At 34.5% G+C, this 23,191-nt stretch overlaps 2 protein-coding genes and 1 non-coding gene across 4 annotated transcripts; 1 reads left to right on the top strand and 2 right to left on the bottom strand.

The window, feature by feature from the left end:
• Nucleotides 1–97: 97 nt before the first annotated feature.
• Nucleotides 98–23,188, top strand: LOC126772465 (uncharacterized). Its single transcript, XM_050492839.1, has 15 exons — nt 98–467; nt 1,943–2,071; nt 2,431–2,550; nt 2,952–3,078; nt 17,739–17,865; nt 18,056–18,127; nt 18,193–18,276; nt 19,159–19,280; nt 19,385–19,462; nt 19,817–20,198; nt 20,393–20,603; nt 20,907–20,973; nt 21,051–21,112; nt 22,057–22,221; nt 22,750–23,188. The coding sequence occupies exons 1-15, from the start codon at nt 399–401 to the stop codon at nt 22,933–22,935; spliced, it is 2,001 nt and encodes a 666-aa protein (XP_050348796.1). The 5' UTR covers nt 98–398; the 3' UTR covers nt 22,936–23,188.
• On the bottom strand, nt 3,755–12,205 carry LOC126772467 (collagen alpha-2(I) chain-like). 2 transcript variants are annotated; one of them, XM_050492841.1, is made up of 7 exons: nt 12,075–12,171; nt 9,066–9,219; nt 5,631–5,792; nt 5,264–5,354; nt 4,914–4,983; nt 4,136–4,837; nt 3,755–3,874 (listed from the first exon to the last, which is right to left on the bottom strand). In XM_050492841.1, exons 1-7 carry the CDS (start codon nt 12,079–12,081, stop codon nt 3,774–3,776), a joined length of 1,287 nt encoding a protein of 428 aa, XP_050348798.1. In that variant the 5' UTR covers nt 12,082–12,171; the 3' UTR covers nt 3,755–3,773. The 2 variants fall into 2 exon arrangements, 1 of the variants encoding a protein (XP_050348798.1); XR_007669664.1 differs by having other exon boundaries at nt 3,860–3,874; nt 4,026–4,837; nt 12,075–12,205.
• Nucleotides 17,095–17,165, bottom strand: Trnag-gcc (transfer RNA glycine (anticodon GCC)). The gene has a single exon. It is a non-coding gene; the product is annotated as a tRNA-Gly (tRNA).
• Nucleotides 23,189–23,191: the final 3 nt, after the last annotated feature.

Raw genomic sequence — 23,191 nt, 5'->3', positions numbered from 1 at the left:
AATCAAAATCTAAATCCTAGTAAATAAAAGGGAAGTTGTAGATCATAAAGTGGCTGCGCCGGAGTCCCGATATATCCCAGTATCCAGCGACGTGCGTGCGCGCCGCCCGCCTCATTACCGACATTATAATATACGTGTTTACACAATATCGTCTAAATATTTGAACGCAACGCATTACCTTCCTGTGAAGAATGGTCGTCGAGTTGTCTGTGTAATATTTTATCCGGTGATTTATTGAGACAATCTTTACTGGATTTTGGAATTTTTGTTGATTAGGAATTCTCTGAAGGACATAAGATAATTGTTTTTGGAATTTTAATATGAGTGTGGAGTTAAGTGAAATGTAGTTACAAGTGATAAGTGGGTATGTGACAGTGATATAGTGTATAGAAGTGAAGATGTCTCGTCGGGAGACGCGTGTGGAGCGCGCCGACTACCCCCCGCCGCCGCCGAGCAAGTGTGCTAAGGTGCAATTGAATAAGACTGAAAATGAAATGAAATCTGTATTTCATCAGCATTACATACTGAAATTTAAAGCCAAGACTATTTTAAGCCTTTTTTATTACATTTGTTTTCATATCATCTTTTAAAAATTACTGAGAATGGCATCGATTTCGACATCTACTGAGATTCCAATTATTATTATCAATTTATATAAAAACTTTTGATAAATATTTGATGAGCCATGATTCTGTATAATTATTCTTTGAGCATAGCGTTATTGTAGATTACCAAATGAACATAAGAATATATTTAATTTTACATTAAACCTCTAAAACAAATTTGTCACATTTGCTCACATAACTGTACAAACTTACTATCTTTACTTACTTACCTTTTTTGTATGTACTTTTGCCTTTTAAAAATACAAAAATGAAAAAAATATATATTAAAAAAATATAGTACATATTTAGTGATGCTTTAAAATTCACAAAAGTGATAATAAACAGTATTCGAATTGCAAAGGAAAACACATCTCACATACATCTCTGTTGTTAATTATTCTTCCAAGATAAATTGGAACACGATGGCGAGTTATGTTTGTGGATGTTATCTAATTAATTTTACTTTTAGTGTAGAAAAATTTCGACATTTTGACTAGTATTCTTTTCGACTAAACCCACTCAGTATGTTCGCGCTAGTATAAGTAATTGTTGTGGGTATTTTTATTACGTTTTCAGTAAGTCAGCCTGATTTATGAGGAACATTCAATCAGCCCTAGTTATGATTAATTTTTTTTGATTTTGCCAGAAAAAGTCGTACTGGCTAAGTATTCACGGAACATGCGCTTCTTAAATTTATAAGGTTATATGATAATAATGAAGGGTTCAATTGTTCTAAAGAATAGTCCGTAATACAGGGAATATGTCTATCGCCTATTCCAATCGTAGGAGTAAAGATAAACAAACCTTAGCTAAACTATTCCATGCGATTTGCTAATAAATCTGCTTTAACTACAAACAGTTCTTGATTAATATATCTTTATTTATAATACTTCATCTATAACAATACTCGACTTAACTACTACTTTATGCTTATGCCACTTAAAGCCACTTATAGCCACTTTAATTTTACTTCCATAGTTCTAATAATAATTTCGGTGTCATTCAAAACGACATATTTTCTCGCATTCATAACTAATACCATAGATTATTCAAGATTCCTGCGATTGGAACAGGGTATATCTGGCACTGATATACCGTGTTATATACAAATATATTCAAATCAATGCCTCTTTTTTGATAATCATGATAATTGTAACAGACTAAATTTACAGCAGAAGGATGGATGATGATGTAAGCTTAATATTCTGTCAGTTGAGTCCGCAAAAAATCTTATCAGCAATATTAATTCAGTTAATATCAATTTCTCAAATTGATTAAAACTTTGATTTGTAAAATACTGCTTTCGTAGTATATAGACTACATATTATGGTATTCAGGTGCTTTACTACACGTGGAAACTATGCTCAGTGGTGTTTTCTCACTTCGTGATGATCAGCCTCGTGGTGGCGTATTGTATCCTGGGAGCTGTCACCTTCGAGAGACTCGAAGCGCAACACGAAAGAGAGGTGACACTGACGTCAATATCAATATAGTATACTTTAATATCATTTTAAGTTAATTAATTGGTCGACAAGCGTGGCTACTGATTTTATTGTCGGTTTTTTCAGTAGAATCTAGGTTGCGAAGCTTTACTTTAATTTAATCCTGTACAACGACGATTTAAAAGTGCTTGGACAAGCTGGCTTAAATAAAACATATTTTGAAATTATATTCTTGCATCTGCACGAGATGTAATTATATATATTACTGATAAACAGTTCTAATACGCATATAAAGCGTTTTGATAACGTCACACCATTAACAGTTATAAATATCATTGGATAATGTATATCTTCAGCAGAATCAACTATAGATATATTTGCAGGTGAAGATGAACATATCGCAGATTCGCGGCAACACGACGCAGAACATTTGGTTTATGACCAACCGAGTGTCGTATCTGAATCAGACGAACTGGACCGCCGAGGTCGTTGACATGCTTAAGGTGCTTAAATATATATTCATTAAGTATTATTTTTTTTATATTTACCTTGGCAGTAAAAATTGTTTTCGATTGAATGAAAAATTTGTTCGAAATAATGTTTTGTACAAAAACAATATAAACCAACTTTGGCTACACATGAACTGTTATCGTGGAATACTGTATAATAAAACGAATTAGTTACTTTTGGAATCGGTGTTTATATCTAAAAAGATTTGTCTTGCCTTGCTGTGGTTCGTTACTCTTATAATATTTTTGAGACACAGGAATAATATAATCATAAGTAAAACCTATACAATAAAACATTGTAATTAAAAACATTATATTATTTTCTAAATACTAAAAAAACTGCACTTCAAATTTTAAAATTGACAAATCTATATGATGGCTATTTGTTGTGGTAGGATTTTGAAAACGCAATTCTATTGGAGATGAAGGTTCGCGGCTGGGATGGCAATGAGAGCACCGACCACATCCAGTGGACCTTCACGGGGGCTCTGTTCTACTCCATCATTGTCATCACTACCATAGGTGAGTTGAGATTTGTATACACACTTCGTCGTAACTCCTTCGTTGGCTAGCTGATAAGGCTGCACATCTCGTGATCCTAGGTCTGTTGTTGTACGAGTATGATCGGGTCAATAAAAATAATTCCATTTTCTTTCTTTTTCTTAGAAATTCTCAGTAGAAGCGTAGAGTTATGAAAATGGTGTTACTCTACCGTGTCTTGCACAGAGAGTGCTTCTTGCGTTTAATATCTATAATGGTGTCGGACCTTTTAGTTACTGACAAAACGCTTAACCTGTTCATGATTATTTTTATTTTACAAGTAATGTCTTAAGTATAAGATTGATTTAAATAACAGTATAATATTTGTTTTTTTTTTTAATGTACAATTGAGTCTATTTCTAAAGAAAAGTGTCCAAGTTTTTACTAACAATAAATATTATTATACCTGTTTTACATTGACCTGAGCAATGAAGTCGAAAAATGTTTGGTTTGAGTTATTCCCGCGCATTGCGATATATCAAAGGAAGCGGAGCGCTGGCGAGCGTCCAGATCACATCTATAAGTCAAATTTTAAATCCAATTCCGTAATTTCGGCCAATGTCTTAGGATCGAGGTCGCAGCAGTTTAGTAGTATTTTTTTTAAATATTCGCACTTGTCTTATACACAAAAAAAAAACATTTTAATTTTATTTTATACAATATAAATCAATTACTACCTAACTAGGTTTATGATGTTTACAAATGCAGTCGGTTTTATTTTTCTGTTTATTGCTACCACCGGACGGTAATGTCTGATTGTTCTTACGACGCGAACATCCTGGAATTGTGGAGGATTATAAAAATATTACGACATACTTATTTAAAACATGTATTAATATATGCACAAGATAAGCACACCAACATATTAAAGCCACGGTTTATAGCGTTAGCACAGAACGCTTAATATGTTAATCTAGTTAAATATTTACATTAAAGAAATCACTGCGAGCATTCGACGAGGCGAAACACGAGCGCGGCATACACTACAAGTGCCTACGCGTATTAGTTTATTAGTTATCACAGCGCATCACTCATTTACCGTAGTAGTTTCCAGGGCCAATCTGACCTGTAGGGCCGCCTGGTCCTACGAGGATCCGTCTACCGGGACCAATAATGCCAGTCGGGCCGCCGGGGCCAACTAAGATTCCTGGACGTTGTGATTGGCGGTTAAATCCACCTGGACCAATAATACCGGTCGGTCCTCCCGGTCCCACTAAAACGCCTTGTCGTCTTGGTCCGATTATACCAGTGGGTCCACCAGGCCCTACTAATACCGGCCGATTATACGCGGGGCCAATTATTCCCGTTGGACCACCTGGTCCTACTAATACTCCTCTTTGAGCTGTTTCACTAGACCCTGCATCACCTCTGGCTCCGTTTGATCCTATAAGAACGTTTCGATGATCACGATTTTCATTTGCGGGTCCAATTACACCTGTTGGACCTTCAGGTCCGACTAGAACGGGTCTCCTAGGGCCAACTACTCCAGTGGGGCCTCCTGAACCGACTAAAACTTGTGTCTTTGTTGGTCCAATGGTACCAGTAGGTCCGTCTGGTCCAACGAGAACACTTTGAGATTGCCTACGATCATCGAAAGAGCCGAGTAATACGTTGTTGGGTCCGTGGTTGGCGCCAAATACACCGCCCGTGTCGCTATCATGCGGAGGCGGGAAAGGTCCCGCTATATTTCCTTGGTTTGGATAAAGCATAGGACGCTCATCGTCCACTTCATTGAAATATTCTGTAAATTAAATCACAATAATGATACCGAATACATTATCAATCGAAACGTGAATATAAGAATAGAGTTTACAAACCAGAGTGTTGGGAGTTCTGTCGGTCGGGGACATTGAAACAGCAGAGGTACTGGTTTGTTCCGCATGCCCTCTGGAACAGTATTCAGCACAATTAGTTTATAAATTACTCAAATAAACAATAAAATATACTTAGTGAAGAAATAATGTAAAAATAATAAGAACTTGGTACGAAAGATTACAAATATAAATAAGAAATAGACACATACAATACAATCCAAATAAATATTGAGAATTACAGCAAGCAAACTAATAATAATCGCACAAATAGGGTGCATTCAGACGAGAAGCCTTAAGATGACTTTTTCTTTATCATCGGTGTACTTTTAAATACTATATACACATCGTCTTACTTTGTAATCTGTCTGCACCTTGCAGTCTGGTCTGGAAACACATTTGCAGTGCTGCAGCGAGTCTAACGTACCGTCGGAGTACCTTTGATTCCTGTATATACGGAAGATTTTAGAGATTATATAAATTCCTTAATAATATAGAATCTACCATTAAAGTCAGTAATATGTTTGGTGATTAAGTATGTCTATCGATATCGTGACATATACGAGTATTTACTTTTATCGTTAATATTAAGTTATTATACGACTCCGCATGGTAGCTTTGTGTTTTTAAGGTATTATGTGTGTAAATTATGTTAGTGGTGTGTTCTATTAAAGTAAATAAATTAGAAATGTAAATATAAAACGCTTATTATAGGCGTTATACCTGTTTTGTTCATTGAGTAAGTAGACGTCCTGTCCATTGATGCGAATGCTCTTCTCCGGTTCGACGAGGACAGGGTAGCGCCCAGCGCCCGGCGGCTGGTTGTAAAAGCCCTCCGTGTCGGTTGCTTCTTGAAATGGAATCTCGTCAGCTTGCACATTGTCTCTGTTGTTTAAGAATAAAAAAGGCTTAATCAGGATAGAGAGGTACTGCAGGCATAAAATATAAGCGTACAAAAATTTCATTTGAAATAATAACGGAGAAAAAATAACATATGGAAAATAAAACTAATCATAGTATGTTGTCAATGGCAGCATTTTTTTTTGGTGTACCGAATAGGCGTATCATTATATGTTGAGTTTGAAAACCGACACTGTCTACATGAATAAAGGATATTTTGTTTCCTTTTTTTTAATTTTTATTGAATATATAGGTGGAAGAGTATATGGGCCACCTGATGGTAACTTGTCACCAACGCCTATAGATCATTGGCATCATAAGAAATGTTAACCATCGCTTACATCGCTAATGCGCCACCAACCTTGGGAACTAAGATGTTATGTCCCATGTTCCAGTAATTGTATGCGTGTAGGGAATTTTTGATGTTCCAAATATCAATTTGTGTCAGAACTTGTCAGGTCAGTACGAGAGTAAGGCAAGCTAAACTCGTTTCGGTATGTAAATATTATTAAATAGGTATATTCCAAACTAAGAGCGATGTTTATAAAACATAATGTAGACTAAACGTCTGTTGACGCGCGGACACTAGTAACTGTCCGCTACACTTTAAATGGAATAAAACAAAATAATTAATTTTCGTCACATTTATTATTACTATTAAGATGAATACACACAATAATATATCAGTACACAGTAGCAGTGAGTTTTGTTTATCTTTCTTGGAAAATATATGGCAACATATAAACAACTACAGCAGCAGCGACATAATATAACTTTCCGGTTATTATACGGCATTATCTTAAATGATTGCAGCACACCTTGGAAATAAAAATATGTCAGGCTATTTAAAAATATATAATGACGTCTTTCAGGTTTGAGGTTAACTCGGTGGTAGGGCTTTGTGTAAGCTCGTCTGTGTAGGTACCACCTACATATCGAATATTCTACCGCTAAACAGCAACACTTAGTATTGTTGCGTTATCTTGAGAAAGGTGAGTGTGATACCGGCACAAGGGACGTAGGGTATATCCTCTTACTTCCCAAGGTTGGTGTCGCTTTGGTGAAGGAAGGAATGCTTAATATTTCTTACAGCGCCAATGTGACAACTTACCATCAGGTGGCCCATTTGCCCGTCCGCTACATATACCTAAAAGGTATCTCTTTTTGAAATTATTGTAACTTTTTGACAATTAATAACCAAATGTAAAGCTTTTATTGAAAGCAGATTTTGTTTTGTTTTTATTAATTTTTATGCAAAAGTAATTTTTAACACAGACTTTCATATTTATATTAATAGGAATACGATGACGTAGCAAGTAGTGATTAATTAAAATACTTATAGCAAGTGCAGTCCAATGTAATCATAAAGTGTATTAGTAAATAGACTAGAAACAGTATTAAGCGCTTACGCAATGTCACCACTGAACTGTAACTATTTCGGAATTCCCTAGAACTTATCACACAGACTGACGATCACGACATTAGAGAATATCCTCTCAGTCGTATCAAATATACAACAACATATATAGCATATATATGTTGTTGTATGATTGATTATATTTTATTTATTAATTGATACTAAAGTCCCGACACAAAAAATGGTCTAAGATATCTTTACACCACGTAGTTACGCAAAAACATAATCGACACAAATTTGAAAATAGAACTCATATACTCAGACATATAAATATACGTCCTTAGGCAACAACATAAGAATAATTTTATATAATTATTGTCTTTGTGTGTCCATAGAATTGGATAAATATTCGGTTAAAGATTATTGTAATTATGAGGTTTTATTTAGCTTCACCTGTTGGTATGTTTGGGTTCAATCTTGCACACGCTTAGTAGTGATACCGATAAAATCAAGCATGATACTAGGGACGGTGTATTTTATAAAAATGGCCGCCATATAGGAGCTTATTTTTCTACATTTTTATCTATTTTTTTAATTCGTTTTTAGATTATTTTATTCAATTAAGATCTTACAAGAACTTTTAAATCATTATTCTACAACATTATTTTAAATAAATAGAACATTCATGGCCCTATGGTTAGAAGACGAGAATCTCAACCGATTATTTCGAGTTCAAAGCTAAACACCACTGAATTTTCCCAACAGCAATTTAATTTGCCTAACAGTGAGATATTTGCTGGGTATTATTTACTTTTATTTTTTTATTGAATGTTAAGCTACTACCGTTTTGGAATGTACATTCTACATACAACGGTCAAGTAATTCAGTAGTTACCTACTCCTTTTCACCAATTAAATAACATTGGTATGTTAATAAAATACAATTAAATTTATATATACCTATATCCCCCCTGCAAATCAACAAATACTAACTCTACACTTTTATAATGTGAATAGCCTTGTGTTGAGTAATATGCTTTAATTATTAATGATTTTTAGCATGACATTTGAATTTATTAATTGGCTAGGTTAAAATATCATAATCATAATATGATATTATTTATTTTTATTTAAAATACACGCTTCACTTTCAATTGTATATTATGATTCGATAACAGATACCGCGATTAGAAAGTATGCAGCGTGTTGTCCAGGTATTGGGAGTACAGATTAATTTGAGCAATAATTATAATACAGAGTTGAGGATTATGCAATCCGGAATGGCGTCTCAATCCAGATAGAGTAAGACCTGCGATACGATTGTGTCGTAACCGGCAAGTGAAGCTGACTCGAGTCTTTCTTATGACGTAAACGGTATATATTTCACAAAATTGCGATTGTGGGATAATAGTGGTATTGTAATAAGAAAACAATATGTGAGATACCGCGATGTCGGCCAAGGTGCCGAAATCAGCTCGGGCGGAACGTTGCGTGGCGCGGCCGGCGTGCCGCCATTCATGTATTTAATTGTTTTAATTCAGGCTAATTTTGATAAATCTTCGACAGCTTAAATTATTTACACAAAGTAAAATTTTAAGGAGGTTGTTTTAATTAATTCAGTTTACATTTTTTATTCGAGTATCCCAGAAGGAGGATTATGTTTTTCGAGTGTTACATACACTCCATGTGTTTGCGTCTCCGACTGCATCTTACAAATTTTATAGTTTTACTCATAAACGGATATTTAGTTTTTTCATAGAAATATATTTTTATTACTGTAGTCTACTTTTATTACTGTAGTTTTTTATGACATAACGACTTGTATCATAAAAATATCCTTTTTATGAATACTTAATTGTATTATTGTTAGTATATCAAAAATGAAAAACAACGTGTACATACCTTTTACTGTTCCTGTGTTTTTCCGGCGTATCAACAAAACGCACTTTGCTGTCAATGCGCACACTCTCCGCGGCGGAGGCGTCCGGCCAGCTCCACCGGTCGGCGCGGGCACACGACACCGTCGCCAGCAGTAGCGCGCTACACAACGTTTTTCCTGCTTGATTAGAGCACGATTTATATTAAGAGAAAATAAAATCTCACATGAAATTTCGTTAGAACAAAAGGCCAATATTTATATAGTATCCTTCTGTCCGAATTCAGGCACGGTGGCCATGCTTAATAGAGACAGTCAACTGCGTAAGATATATTATAGTGCGTAAGTGAGTTTGTAAGCAAGCAAGCCACAACTGGATTAAAATTAGTCCCAACATTTACGTGCTCTGACAATTACTTGATAGAAAAACCCAATACTTTTTATAAGCCCGTCCGGGACTTGAACCCTAGAATTTGCGATACAGCCTTCTGAGTTAACAGCGGTACCAAGCAAGCGAATTATCTTTCACTGGATAAATATTGTGAATACAATGCAAAACAAATCTAACATTTACAAAAATACATCTTTAACTATGTATAAAATAAAGCTGTACCAACGTGGACTTACTTTTTCGCAGCATTTCTAGGATACAGTCAGAACTGTCGCAACATAAAAGTACAATCGAAGGTCAAGTGACAAGCCGTGTTACCACAATTATAAAAAATACTCGAGTTCACCGCAAGCCCTAAGAATTGTGCAAGTGACGTCACAGCATTGTCTTAGATAATAACAAACATCATCTGCTATTAACTACTTTAGTTACAGTTACAGGCACGCCACTGTTACTCATCAATGACTAATCATTATTATTATATTCACGAGTACTTTGAAGGAATTTCCTAGATCCAGGTATTGTGTACAATATAATATAGCCCCGATATAATTATATTCAGATCACAAGAATTTCTCGCGAATATATTTATACTAAATACCCAACTTTCTCTATTAATATATTTTTTCATTGAATAAAAAACAAATTTAAGATTTTTCAAGTTGGGTCTTACAAGCTTGTAAACTTGTAAACACTTTTTCACTCGAGTGTTAGCCACGATTATGCACTTTTTATTTTGCTTAATATTTCGACTGAGTTACTCGTTAAGTTGTCGTGGCACAAGTTAACTGACCAATTACAGTCTAGTTTATTTCTTTACTTTTGAACCGACTTACTTAATTGAGAGCTAACTGTATGAGTATGTTCGAAACTAAGGTATAATTTAGCGAAAACATTCACATGGCTTAGTACATAATAAATGTCTTCTCCTCTCCTCTTTAGTAAAATACTTGGCGCTTATTGAGTTAGCGGACACATGTGCTAAACTCCACACTATTTCCTCAAGAGATGTAGCGTGTAGCTTATTCCTCTGATGGATATACAAGTGCAAGATTTCTGATACATGTCGGTTTCGTCACGATATTTTCGTCAGATAAGCGCGAGATGAATTATAAACACAGATTTAAAATGTCAATAAATCTCTGACTTTAAGAAAACATTCAATTTATAGAAACTATCTGATTCTACGATACGAATATTCGTTAATATCAGTATAAAGTGCACGGATAATTGCTTTATTCGGTCCCCAGCGTGTCTCGGTATACCGTAAGTAACAGTAACAGCCTGTGAATGTCCCACTGCTGGGCTAAGGCCTCTTCTCCTTTTTTGAGGAGAAGGTTTGGAGCTTATTCCACCACACTGTTCCAATGCGGGTTGGTGGAATATACATGTGGCAGAATTTCAGTGAAATTCGACACATGCAGGTTTCCTCACGATGTTTTCCTTCACCGTCAAGCACGAGATGAATTATAAACACAAATTAAGCACATGAAAATTCAGTAGTGCTTGCCCGGGTTTGAACCCACGATCATCGGTTAAGATTAACTCGTTCTAACTACTAGGCCATCTCAGCTTCTTCGGTATACCGTAAATAGTAGATTTAACGCGTGTACTAGTTGTTAGTACAGTGGGCGGGCGGGGCTGTCGCAAGACGCTTGGAGATGGAGCCTTGAGGACGGTCTCGTGAATATCGGCGTCTTTGTATGTCGAGGTTGATGTGCAGGTTATTGTTATTTTATACATTTTTGGCGAAGTATGTCAAGGCAGTTTCCTTACGACTTAATAAGTTTGCGAATGTTTATATGTTATGAGTCGACATCTAAATAGCAGTAGGTTATTAATTCATTTGTTTGTAGTAATTTACTCGAGTGCTTCACAGATTATTATGATAATTTTTTTTATTAAATCTGTAGTATTGTAGAAGTATTTCGAGTTTGGTCCTATTTAAATTTTAAAAATGCAAGGGTATAGTAACGATGAAAACTAAGAAATTCGTTACTTGCCTTGCCTTTTAGAAGCGGTTTCTCAGTGGAGCAGCAAAGTAACCCTACCAACATGTAATATATAACGTATAACAGGTTCTCTGCGACTTTACATATCCTTGTTTAGGATACCTTAAAGTAAAATTTCGTTACAATTGGTTAAGTAGATTAATTGTGATGAGGTAATACAAACAGACAGAGTTACTTCATGTATATACAATACTTGTAATCGAAGATAACATTTAATTATTGTTTTATTTTCACAAAATATATCTACTATAATAATTGTTCTAGCTATAAAATATTTAAAGCACACATCTGCTTTAGGTTTGATTAAATGTAGCTATTTAGGTAATGGAATAGTCATGATAATAAATAAATAATTAGTATAAGGGTTAGTGAGTTCTTTTATTTATTATTTATATTATATAATTTTCTTTGTAAAATAATATAATAAATTTAATAAAATATGTTTAAAATAACCTTCTCGAAAAAGAGAGAAGGCCTGAGCCCAGGAGTGGGATAATAACTTACTGCTACTTTGTTTACTTTTAATGAATTTATAATTCATTTAAAAAAATATAATTAAAACTTTTTGATTGATTTTTATTAACTTATTAAATATTCTAAGAGCTAATAACTATTAATAAATTTATACATACCTAACATATTTTCAGAACACAATACACATAACAAAAATAGTCAATATTAATTAATATATGCGCGCGCGCACACTTAGCGATCGGTTATGTAACTGACGGGCGCCTGCGTCGACTTCAGGCGATGGAGCCTTAGAGCCGCCTGTTCGAGCAAGTGTCTTAGACTAATGAAACAGTATGAAGCAAGCTTTTTATTGTCCACTTTGGTAACGATAAAGTGCGTTTCAATTTGTCAGTTTGTGTGTTAGACAACGTTAGCTGTCAAATACAATGTTTTAATAATTTCATTATCATCGTGTCAATTGTCAATAAATGAAATTTTTAACAATTTTATTCTAAACTTTTGAAGGGAAAAAATGTGTTCCAGTCCGAATTTTTAATGTTTGTTATTTCCAAAACAGTAATAGTGTATTTAAATTCACAAATTCATAATAACAATTATATAGTTTAATCAAAGAAAATATTCTTCATCCCAGTAGGGTCTTACGAGCCTATTTCCAATCGATACCATTGGTTCGGAATGTGACGAATGGTTGACGAGCCGGTTGGCGTGGTTGGTAGATACTTGCCTTTTCACGCCGAAGGTTGCGGGTTCGATTCCCACCCAGGACAGACATTTGTGTGCATGAACATGTCTGTTTGTCCTGAGTCTGGGTGTAATTTTCTATATAATTATGTAATTACAAAAGAAAAGTAGTATATGTAGTATATCAGTTGTCTGGTTCCCATAGCACAAGCTTTGTACAAGCTTAATTTGGGATCAGATGTCGTGTCTGAAAAATGTCCTAGGATATTATACGATATAGGAATGTAAATTCTTCCAAGAAGAACCGGGAAGAATGGCAATCGTTACTGTTTTCTGACAATTTAATTACATTATATATAATTAAATGTATATGTTCTGCGTGGAAAGGCTTTGTATTCCCGTCTGGCTAGGTACCAGCCAAACGTCACATATTCTACCACGAAGCAACAATATGAGTGTGACTACACACACAAGGGACGAGGTCGATTAAAAATTCTTACAGTGTCAATGTCATTGGGCGGTGGTGGCAACATTCTATCAACACCATGGAATTTTGCGTTGTGAAGGGTCTGTACCCTTTTCTATAAAAAGGATATAATTTACCTAATCCCCCGTCACAGGCTCGCGAAGAAGGGGAAAGAAACTAGTTTTTAAATAAAAAATTAAAAATTAACAGATACGAACTATTATCATCCACAATAAACGTTTGTATTTTGTAAGAAGCCACATCAATCAATATTTTTTAGCATAAGATTTGTATTTATTAAAAGGCAACGATATTTTTCGTTACTTTTGTTTAATTACAATAGATGATATATTTTGTTGTTAAACTTAATATAAGGTTTCATTGACTATGTAAGGACAATACAGGTCTCTTTGTCTAACTGCATCGTTGGTCTATAAATGGCTTGTTTGTACGGCTGCAAGGTCTAAGGTCCCGGATTCGAATCCCGGATTATAATTATGCTTGTTAAAACTGTTATTGTGTTTTATCAATGGATTGTTAAATAATAAAATTGTCCGAGAAAACAATTTAATTGTCGGAATAGAGTAACAGCTACACAGCAAATAGCATTCGTAGGTAGCTTTAAATATATTCGAATCTTGTTATAATCAAACGTGCTTATAATAATGAGACTACCTGTGGATAAAGTATATTTTGGTTTTATTTTGTATAAGGAATACTTTTATACTAATACAAATATATTTGTCAACACGACGATATTTCTTTGCCCTGACGCAAACCACCATAGTAATTTGTTGCACCAAGTGACCGCGCACCGACGACGATGAGCAACACCCACTACTATACTATTGTGGTCAATCCGACTTACGAGTACGTTATCCTACTTTGTTATTTCTTTACCCGTATCTAAACAATATCATTTACTCGTCATTTAAATAATTTAAAGGCTAACAAGATAATCCTAATGGCGAGTTTATTTCTTATGCGTTTATGGTACAAATTTATTATTTATAATACAAATATTATAAAAGCGAAAGTGACTCTGTCTGTTTTTTACTATTTCACGACTGAAACACTGAAGTGATTGTGATTAAACCTGGCACAAAGAAAACTTGAACTCTAACCTGTTGGTGAGGGGGGACGAGTTCTTTCCCATGTTACCAAACTTGCGGGCGAAACCGCGGGCGAAACTAGTATAATATTTTAGTTAAGAATTAAATCGTCGACGTGTGACTAATATAACATAATCATGATTTTGAATGAGATGTTATGTTTAGGCGCTGATTTTATACGAAGATCGAATTCGGGTCAAGTATTAAATTTTGCTAAAATAGTTTTTATGATTTTTGTGCTTGTTGATGAAGGTACACCGGAATAATATGTCCGATGAAGTTTAGAGATACGATGATGTACTCCTAGCCGATTTCGGCTTCGGCGTCTAATCTCTCTGGGCTTTTTCGCATTAGATGCAAATGCGAGTACTTCTACTTAAGGGAGTGAAGTCTCTCGTCCAAAAATGAGAATATTATTATGTAAATATTATTAATGTAATTAGACAGTGGCAAGCTTAGGGTAGCTTAGGTGTAGTACAGATTAGTTGTCTGTCACGATTATGACTCCTCATTTATTCTATCACCAAATTGTAATATTAATTTTCCTTAACCTTCACCTGTGGTATTTTCTCAAGTCTGCAATAAAAGTAAAGATTCACGTGTTTTAACCACTGGGCCGTCTCGGCTCTCGAGTATTATTGTAATGTGTGACATTTATTTAAGTCATTTCTTAATATTATCTCAATGTTTTTAAAATTAAATATTCGGCTGATAGCTTCAAAAGTAATACCTTAACGTTATCGAGTATTACAAAATGGTGTAGATAGTTGCAGTGTAGCGAAGCGAAGGTCGCTCGCACCAAATCGAGTTGCGACTGGGGAAGCCCTAAGGTCTCGCCGGTCCCAATGACCTACATTTTGGGGATTTGCTTAAGACTTACTAGCTCTCGACCGTGGTTATTGTTTTGTTATTATTAATAGTGTAATATATATAAAGGCAAAGACACAGTTCAGTACCTTTATCTCCTCTGTTTGTCGACCGATTTTCTTTTTTTATTTTATTAGCTGTGGACGAGCTTTAGTGTTAGCGATGAAATTAAAAGAAATGTTCGAGACATGCAAGTTCATTAATGTTTTTCTCAAATTTTCGGTAGTGGTAATGGTCGAATTTCGACACTTGGGCGAACACTGGTTATTGCTATCAGCTATTCCGGTTTCATTGAGGTTATTTGTAGAGAAATGTTCGACATGTCACAACAGTACCCCGAGGCACTCTCAAGGCGACGACACGGCAGTATGCGCAAGCGATCCTCTGACGATACACAATGACGTATCGCTGGTTTTAGTAGTATTCTTGCAGTTAAACACGTCCTTAGTTTAGTGATACAGGGAAGAGTAAAAGTACGTAGCCTTGTTTAAAATCAAAACAAACTATAAAATCTTATACCAGTTGTTGTGGTAATTATTGGTCTTTTTATTTTGTTTAGAGTTTTCTTTACATTACAGTCAGACAGGACATATTTTTACATATACTGACTGTAGACCTACTGTGTCTCAGATTAATAGACCAGCAAATGAAATATTTCGGGTAATTCCAGGTTACTAAACAACCAAACTGTTACATTAACTTGAAGGCTAATGTAATAAATACTCTACAATTACTCCAAATCATATTTGGACAGGTAATGACAGCTTTATAGGCTTTTCGATTATATACCCTATTTTTTATCGAAAAAGGTTTAAATTTCTTTGATGTTGAGATAATGGATGCAATGATTTTAGTTTTTTAATAATAAAAATCAATCCCGATAATTCCGAGGTATCGCGACCTTGGTGGTATCCGCTTCAAATAATATGACGGAAATCGTATTAAATTGATTTGTTTCGAATAATCATTCGGTCAAGTTTGTGTTTTGTGACACATTTAGTATTCTGTACTTTCGTTAATCACTCGACACTAAATTATCAGAACGGTTATTATGGTTTTTTAAATGCGTATATGAAAAAACTTCTAAACCAATATATATTTAAGTTATGAGTTTAAATATATGTTTATATTTTATCATACAAGCTGCGCATCGCAGTTTCACACACTTTCAATTTAGATTTTTGATGTGACAAGCTTGAATATTATGTTATTTGTTATACTAGTGCTTTACCCGCGACTTCGCTGACGTCATAAAATCTTTCTCTTTCAACAAAAATGATGCATTATCAAACATGCATTTCCTTTATCACTTAACTTTTATCACTACCTTAAGGTTTAATTTTATAACAACCTTATCTTAGTGCTAGCCTACTTTGTAAATGGAATCCGTATGCATGGTGCTAGCCGCAGACGTTTGTGCTGTGCTTTACGTCAGTTAGTACGTTTATTGTTTTAGAGGTAATATCTGGATGTCTTCATCCGCTTTCAAAAAATCCATTAATAGAAAGCTATAATATCACCACCGTGTAATATATACTTTGCTATTATTATTTGTTGTAAATAACTTATTTACAACAAATAAAAATAGTAATTAAAATTAATATTTATGTCAACAATACAATCTCGTTTATGTAAGATATTAATTATATTCCACGAGGTTATAGATTATTATTATGGATAAACATTTCACTACGGATCCTAAAAGTTAAAAAAATATATAAAAATAAATTCATTGGAGTCAAAGCAACCGCTCAAAGTAATCTTTAAAACAAATGCTTGTATTTTTTTTTCGTTTTCGAATCTCATCCCTTTACATCTTCAAACAAGTTCATAATGTTCTACTCAACTAGTGATACATAACTACGTGGTTGTATTATATAAACATAATTCAATGCTGATCAAATTAATTCAACTATAAATTGAAAGTAGTTTCGTATTTGTTACAAAACGCGGTGTATTTCTCAAAGATCTGTTGAAACTAATTTGCTTTTACTCGAAATAATAATTACGTTATAAATAAAAAAATATTTAGTTATTAAATAAAAAAATGCATGCATCGGCCGGGAATCGAACCCGGGCCGCCCGCGTGGCAGGCGAGCATTCTACCACTGAACCACCGATGCTGATGTATAGAATGCCTAAATTTATATACAATATCGTCCAATCTACATTTGTAAAATTACGTAAAGCTATTGTAGAGTTAATATTAGAAACGCTTTTACAACTTTGTCGGTTTTTTATGCGATATATCTGACCTGGTGGGGAAGACACATATAGAAGAATGCTATAATTTAATTTTTAAAATATATATTGTAAAATAAACATAACTTATCTTATTGTAATTTCAATATGTAAATTGTATTAAAAGGCGAGTAATGTTATCATTGAGTGTAGATAAATTTTGTATATTATATATTTTGTACAGCCTGTCAATGTCCCACTGCTGGGCTAAGGCCTCCTCTCCCTTTTTGAGGAGAAAACCTCTTGTATTGTAAAAAAACATATTGTATACCGTAAAGTACACAAAGTCTCAAAGTAACAAACTCTGGCCGACAGCGCTTAACATTCGAAGAACATACATATTTTGTGGCTGTCTCGATTACAGTTTTACTCGGCACAGTCTTGTATTTCATTATAACAAAAGTTTCTCACTGTTTGCCCGCCGGTATTTAATGAAATTTATATTCTTAACGCAGGCTATGGACACATTGCACCTAAGACTCAGACTGGTAAGGTGGTGACCATCTTCTACGCTATCCTGGGCATCCCCCTGATGCTGCTATGTCTTTCTAATATTGGAGACGTCATGGCATCTTCATTCAGGTATTTGTAAATTGTTTAAAAGATTTTCTCTTAAGAAAAATATTATTTGCTTTACATTTCGCATCTATGTAAATTTGCATTTAAAAATTAGTAGGCGTTCACATCTCTGATGATTTTATTTCTGCTCTTATTTTAACTGATGTGTATCAGTATAAATATTTATATTTGCTATACACGATAAATGTTGCAGATTTTTGTATTGGCGAGTCTGTTGCTACGTATGTACGCGCCCTCCTAAACCAAGTCACCGGCACTATATGAGGTATGATTTAAACAAACACATATTTCAATTTATTTTATGATTATAATACTTTCCTCAATTACTAGGCGATCGAATCGAACTGGGAGCACGCGGGGATCAACTCGGCGTCGCAAACCACTCGAACGATCTCAATCGGACACTGATTGCAGGTTCGGAATATTTAGCTATATAATATTGTTACTTCATTTTGATTAAAATTATATAATACTAGTTTCATGATGATCTGCTGAGTAAAGACGTGAAAGTAGTTAGACGAGATAGCGTAACAAACAAATATATTTCTAACGGAATCCGAAGACTTAGTCTTAACGGAATTTTCGGTTATTACATATTAAAAGCAATAATATCACAGTATACTCAGTTCTTAAATAGCTCGATAGTTCGATTGTTTAATTTTTGACATAAGTCCAGTTAGTATTTCAATAAACAGTTTCGTTTATTGCTTACGGATGGCAGTATTTTCTATGAAGCGTTATTCCAAAGGTTTTCTATAAAAAATCGTTTCGTTTGTTTCGAAGACTCATATACTTGTATGTGATGTATAGGGACGATTTAAACGGCTTGTGACTCGTAACTCAAAAACGATCGAGCACTGATGTAAAATAACCATCCAAAGGAGGAATCATTCGTCGGTAGGCTTTTGTGATAATTCAGTGTTAAAAAAGAGACGACTTAATGTTTAACTACTTTGAGAGCATTAATAACAATTTAATAATAATATCCTGGGATATTATTCATACAAGGCCGTCTCATCCCAAACTAAGCAGAGCTTATACTATGGAAACCAGACAACTGATATATTACATATACTACTTTTCTTTTTAAAATACATACTTATATAGATAATTACACTCAGACTCAACAGACATATTCATACACACAAATGTCTGTCCTTGGTGGGAATCGAACTCACAACCTTCGGCGTGAAAGGCAAGTCTCTACCAACCACGCCAACCGGCCCGTCTATGTTATGTAGTCTTTGTTACCTAATAAAAATCAATATTAAAAAGGTTCTATTAATAAACAACCAGATACCGTGACAGCGGGTATAACAGTACACGGCCGCGACGGGCGCGCCCCCCCGCAGCGCCACCCATTTTTGTGCCGGCTTCGCGTACTCGCTCGCAGCCTCCCGCCCACTCGAAGCCGTTCGGTAACTTACATTATAACTTAAGTGAAATAATGACGTCAAATATTTATAAAGCTCCAAATAATAGGTTTGTTTCTTTATGCTTAAGCTGTTTATTTTTATTTTAGGGCCGAGAGATTATGAAGACGATCGTTCCCCCGTCAGGTATGAAAAATATGGAAGAGATCCTTACGAGGAAGAGGAGGGTGAGTCGACTTTAAAATACTAATACAAAACATATCACAATGAAGTCAGAAGAAGTTTGTTTATGATTAAACAAAGTAATACAGCTTTTTGCAAGTTACCAAAACCAAACCAACCAAAATAACAATAATTGTAACTAATTAGAATTATTATAGAGTGTTCCAGGGTATCGTTTAGTCTTTATTATATAAAAATCAGGTGAGTCTATCAAGATATAAGAATTTAGAGTTTAGGAAGCCAATAATTATTAAAACTCTTCAAGATTTTTGAATATCTCCCAGGATATGAAAAAAAGCATTTTTTTGTTTCCGTTATTATTGTCAATGTTTACTATTTCGTAGTTGTTTTATTTTCAGAAGAGTTTCCTAAAATATCATTACCGTTACAAGATTTACAAGCAGCTCTTAAAGACTTAGAAGATTTTCAAACGAAGGTTACATCGAAACCAGAGATAAGAAGCAAATCGCTCCCCAGGCAGTCGAGACCGAAGTCTGAATTTGGGCCTCGACGGGATTATGACGAGCAGAGGCACTTTGATTTTGATGAAGGTCAAGAAATATACGAGATGCATGATCTTCATGATGTCGATTACGAAAACTATAAAGAAAGAAAAGCCTTGGAGGAAAGAGAAAGAAGAAGAAGGGATAGAGATGACTTTCCAAGAGATCGCGGATATGATCCAGAAGATGAAGATTTTGAGTTTGACATCCCTAGAAGAAGACCAACTTCTGATAGAAGGTAAGATAATATGTTTTAAGAAAAACAAGCTAACAAAGAAGAAATTTATATTTTTGATGTTATTACTTAATATTCCAATACTTTTTATGACTTCAACTTTATCTGTAGGCAGTATATATAGTTGATATTTAAGAAGAACATATTTTGTTAAGTATATATTATTTATTTAAATAATAATTTGGAATTGTTTTAAGGGTTAACCGTGGCAGATCAGAATACTATGAACGTGATATAGAAGAGTATCCCGGGGAGAAAAAGCGAGGAAGAAGAGCCCGCAGTGCCATTTATGATTACGAGCGGCGCTGGGATGAGGGAGATGACGAGCGCTGGGATGTGGAAAGAGGACGTAAGAGGTTACGGCGCTTACAAACTGTCGACGATACCGTGAAAGCCCCTTATAGATATGTAAGTCGTAGAAACAAAATAATCCAAGCCATTTTCCTAATATCACATTAAAGAATAAAATTGATAGTTAGGAAATATAATGAAGGCGCTTAAGTTTTCTTAAACGATAAAAATGAAAAGCATATAATTTTCATTTGCAATTATTTTTTTTTATATTTATATACATATGATTTTATTTATTTAGCATATAATTAGTGATTTATGCAAATAATTAACTGATTTTAGAACGAGCTTTGTTCGATAGTCGATAGTGTTTATTTGTAGTCCCTCTGTTATAGGCAAGTAAAATATTAATTCTTGCAGACACCCTCACCCGAAAGAGAGGAATGGAGTGATGAAGCGCCGCCACTGCGTCGAGGTCGTCCTGCAGGTAAGGCTTCTGGTATAACTGTTTATTATTTTTTAATTAAGGTATTTTTAAATACATAATTTACTATAAAATTACAGCTTGGGGCTCGCGACAATCAGATATATATGCTGTCCAGCTGGTTGGACCCGCTAAGGAGGAGGTTAGTGTTTCATTTAATATTATAAGCCTTTATGCGATACACATATATAAGTTTGAGTACAATGCTAGTATTAGAGGAGCTAGGTAAGTAAAAAGATATTTTTTTAAAACAAAATGAATCGTTCATTGATTATAGCAACCGGTGAACAGCAATTTTTATAAAACTTTGTTATCTTTTGTTTTACTTTTTGGTATGGCTTTGTAGAAGGTTATCTAGGTAGATACCAACCACTCATCACATACTCTACCGCCAAGCCAAGCAATACTTCGTATTATTGCGTTCCGATTTGAAGCGTGAGGAATAAGGGACATAGCGTCCTATTTTTCAAGGTTGTTGAACCATTGGCGATGTAAGGAATAGTTAATATTAATTTCCAATGTCTATTGACTTACCTTCCTTTGTCTAATGACCACTAAGTGGAGACCACTTACCATCAGGTGCTCTACTTGCCAGTCCGCTTTCTTACGTTATATATATATAATAAAATCTTAATAAGTTTTTAAAATCCGCTTACATAAAGGCCACATTTTAAAGATAAGTTATGCTAGTTTTTATATAATTTAATATTGTGCTATTTACGTAGTTATATGGTTATGTTTGTGCGTACATATGTATATATGCTTAGAACCCGTTCAAGTTTTATTATACAACTATAATGTTATACTTTTGTTTATGTTCATACAAATTCACTGATAGTCGACTTGTATGAACTATTAATTATTTTAAAGCGTCATAATAATTGATATGTATGTTTATTGATGTAGATAAAATGCGATAATGTAGGCACGAGTTCTGTTATCTCAACGTTATGAGTTTATTTCTATTGATAATAACTGTAGATTACTTTTTTTTGTAATTAAGGTCGTTTTCAACTTTCACTAGCCGGCTTATTTTTTATTTTCAAAACAAGTTTTCCTATTTTCTTTAACGTTCTATATTTTCAGATAAAACCAGTACCCATATGGTTGTGCGTTTTCTTGGTGGCATCGTACATCGTGGCGGGCACGTTTCTATTCAAGCGGTGGGAGGGCTGGGCTTACCTGGACGCCGCATACTTTTGCTTCATCACGCTCACAACCATTGGCTTCGGTGATTTTGTTCCTGCCCAGGTCAGTAATAAATTTGATAAACTGAAGGCAGTGATACACAAGCCTGTATAACGGAGCTGTGGATACATTTGATAATTAACTTGCATGCTATTTGCTTTCTTGCCGAGCTCACATTCCATGCCAGTAAACCAAACGTTTACCAGACACAGGCAAGCCAGTTAACGTATGTTAAGAATATGTCAAATCATTAAAAAGTTCTAAATTGTCTCTGATTTAATCTTAATAACTTTGACTTTGAACTTTGAATTGATAAGTATATTTACTATATCAATGCAACCGCCATGATACTCAGTATGTCATTTGACAGCTGAAAAAGTATATTTACTAACTATATACAATTAAATGTTGAAGCCGATATGGTCCGATGATTAGAACAGGTAAATTTTAATCTGGGTTCAAACCCAGGCAATCACTAAACTGTCATGTGCTTAATTAGTAAAATAGAACATCGTGAATAACCTAAGAATTAAAATAATAAAATGAAATTTTATTGCAAGGTTTAGTTACGTTCAATATTAAATTTTCCAGGGTCAAAGTGGAGAAGCTGCGGACGCTGTACATTCAATAGCCCTGTGCTCTCTATACCTCTTGTTCGGCATAGCGCTACTGGCGATGTCCTTCAACCTCGTGCAGGAAGAAGTCAGAGCCAATGTCGCTGCCGTAGCGACTCGTCTCGGCATCATCAAGCCCAGAGACAACACCGAAGATTATTGAAATATGAAAACTTGACAATATATTTAATACAAGGAGACTTGTATCAAATATATTGTTTATGAATACATAAACATATTAGTTCATGAACAAGACATATATGCACCCGTCACATAGACGTACATAAGCGCGAAAAATAAACATACAAACGTGCAGCCTATAGAACCATAAAGTTGCTGTTATTTAATTTACATCACACAACTAGGAAGTGACTGGCTTTCAAATCACGTGTTATCCTAGTTTAGGGACCTTGGATAAT

This window comes from Nymphalis io, chromosome 12 (assembly GCF_905147045.1).
Source record: "Nymphalis io chromosome 12, ilAglIoxx1.1, whole genome shotgun sequence".
In the NCBI taxonomy this organism is placed as follows: domain Eukaryota; kingdom Metazoa; phylum Arthropoda; class Insecta; order Lepidoptera; family Nymphalidae; genus Nymphalis; species Nymphalis io.
The sequence above is the reverse complement of the archived record's forward strand: the minus strand, read 5'-3'. Positions and strand labels throughout refer to the sequence as shown.

What these genes read in the sequence shown, in the direction of transcription:
- LOC126772465 (XM_050492839.1), top strand. Translation starts at nt 399, where the DNA reads ATGTCTCGTCGGGAGACGCGTGTGGAGCGCGCCGACTACCCCCCGCCG. An exon ending in TTGGACCCGCTAAGGAGGAG is followed by an intron (nt 21,113 to 22,056) that starts GTTAGTGTTTCA and finishes CTATATTTTCAG; the next exon opens with ATAAAACCAGTACCCATATG. An exon ending in GTGATTTTGTTCCTGCCCAG is followed by an intron (nt 22,222 to 22,749) that starts GTCAGTAATAAA and finishes TAAATTTTCCAG; the next exon opens with GGTCAAAGTGGAGAAGCTGC.
- LOC126772467 (XM_050492841.1), bottom strand. An exon ending in AGGTGCAGACAGATTACAAA is followed by an intron (nt 4,984 to 5,263) that starts GTAAGACGATGT and finishes ATACTGTTCCAG; the next exon opens with AGGGCATGCGGAACAAACCA. An exon ending in TGGCCCTGGAAACTACTACG is followed by an intron (nt 3,875 to 4,135) that starts GTAAATGAGTGA and finishes CCACAATTCCAG; the next exon opens with GATGTTCGCGTCGTAAGAAC.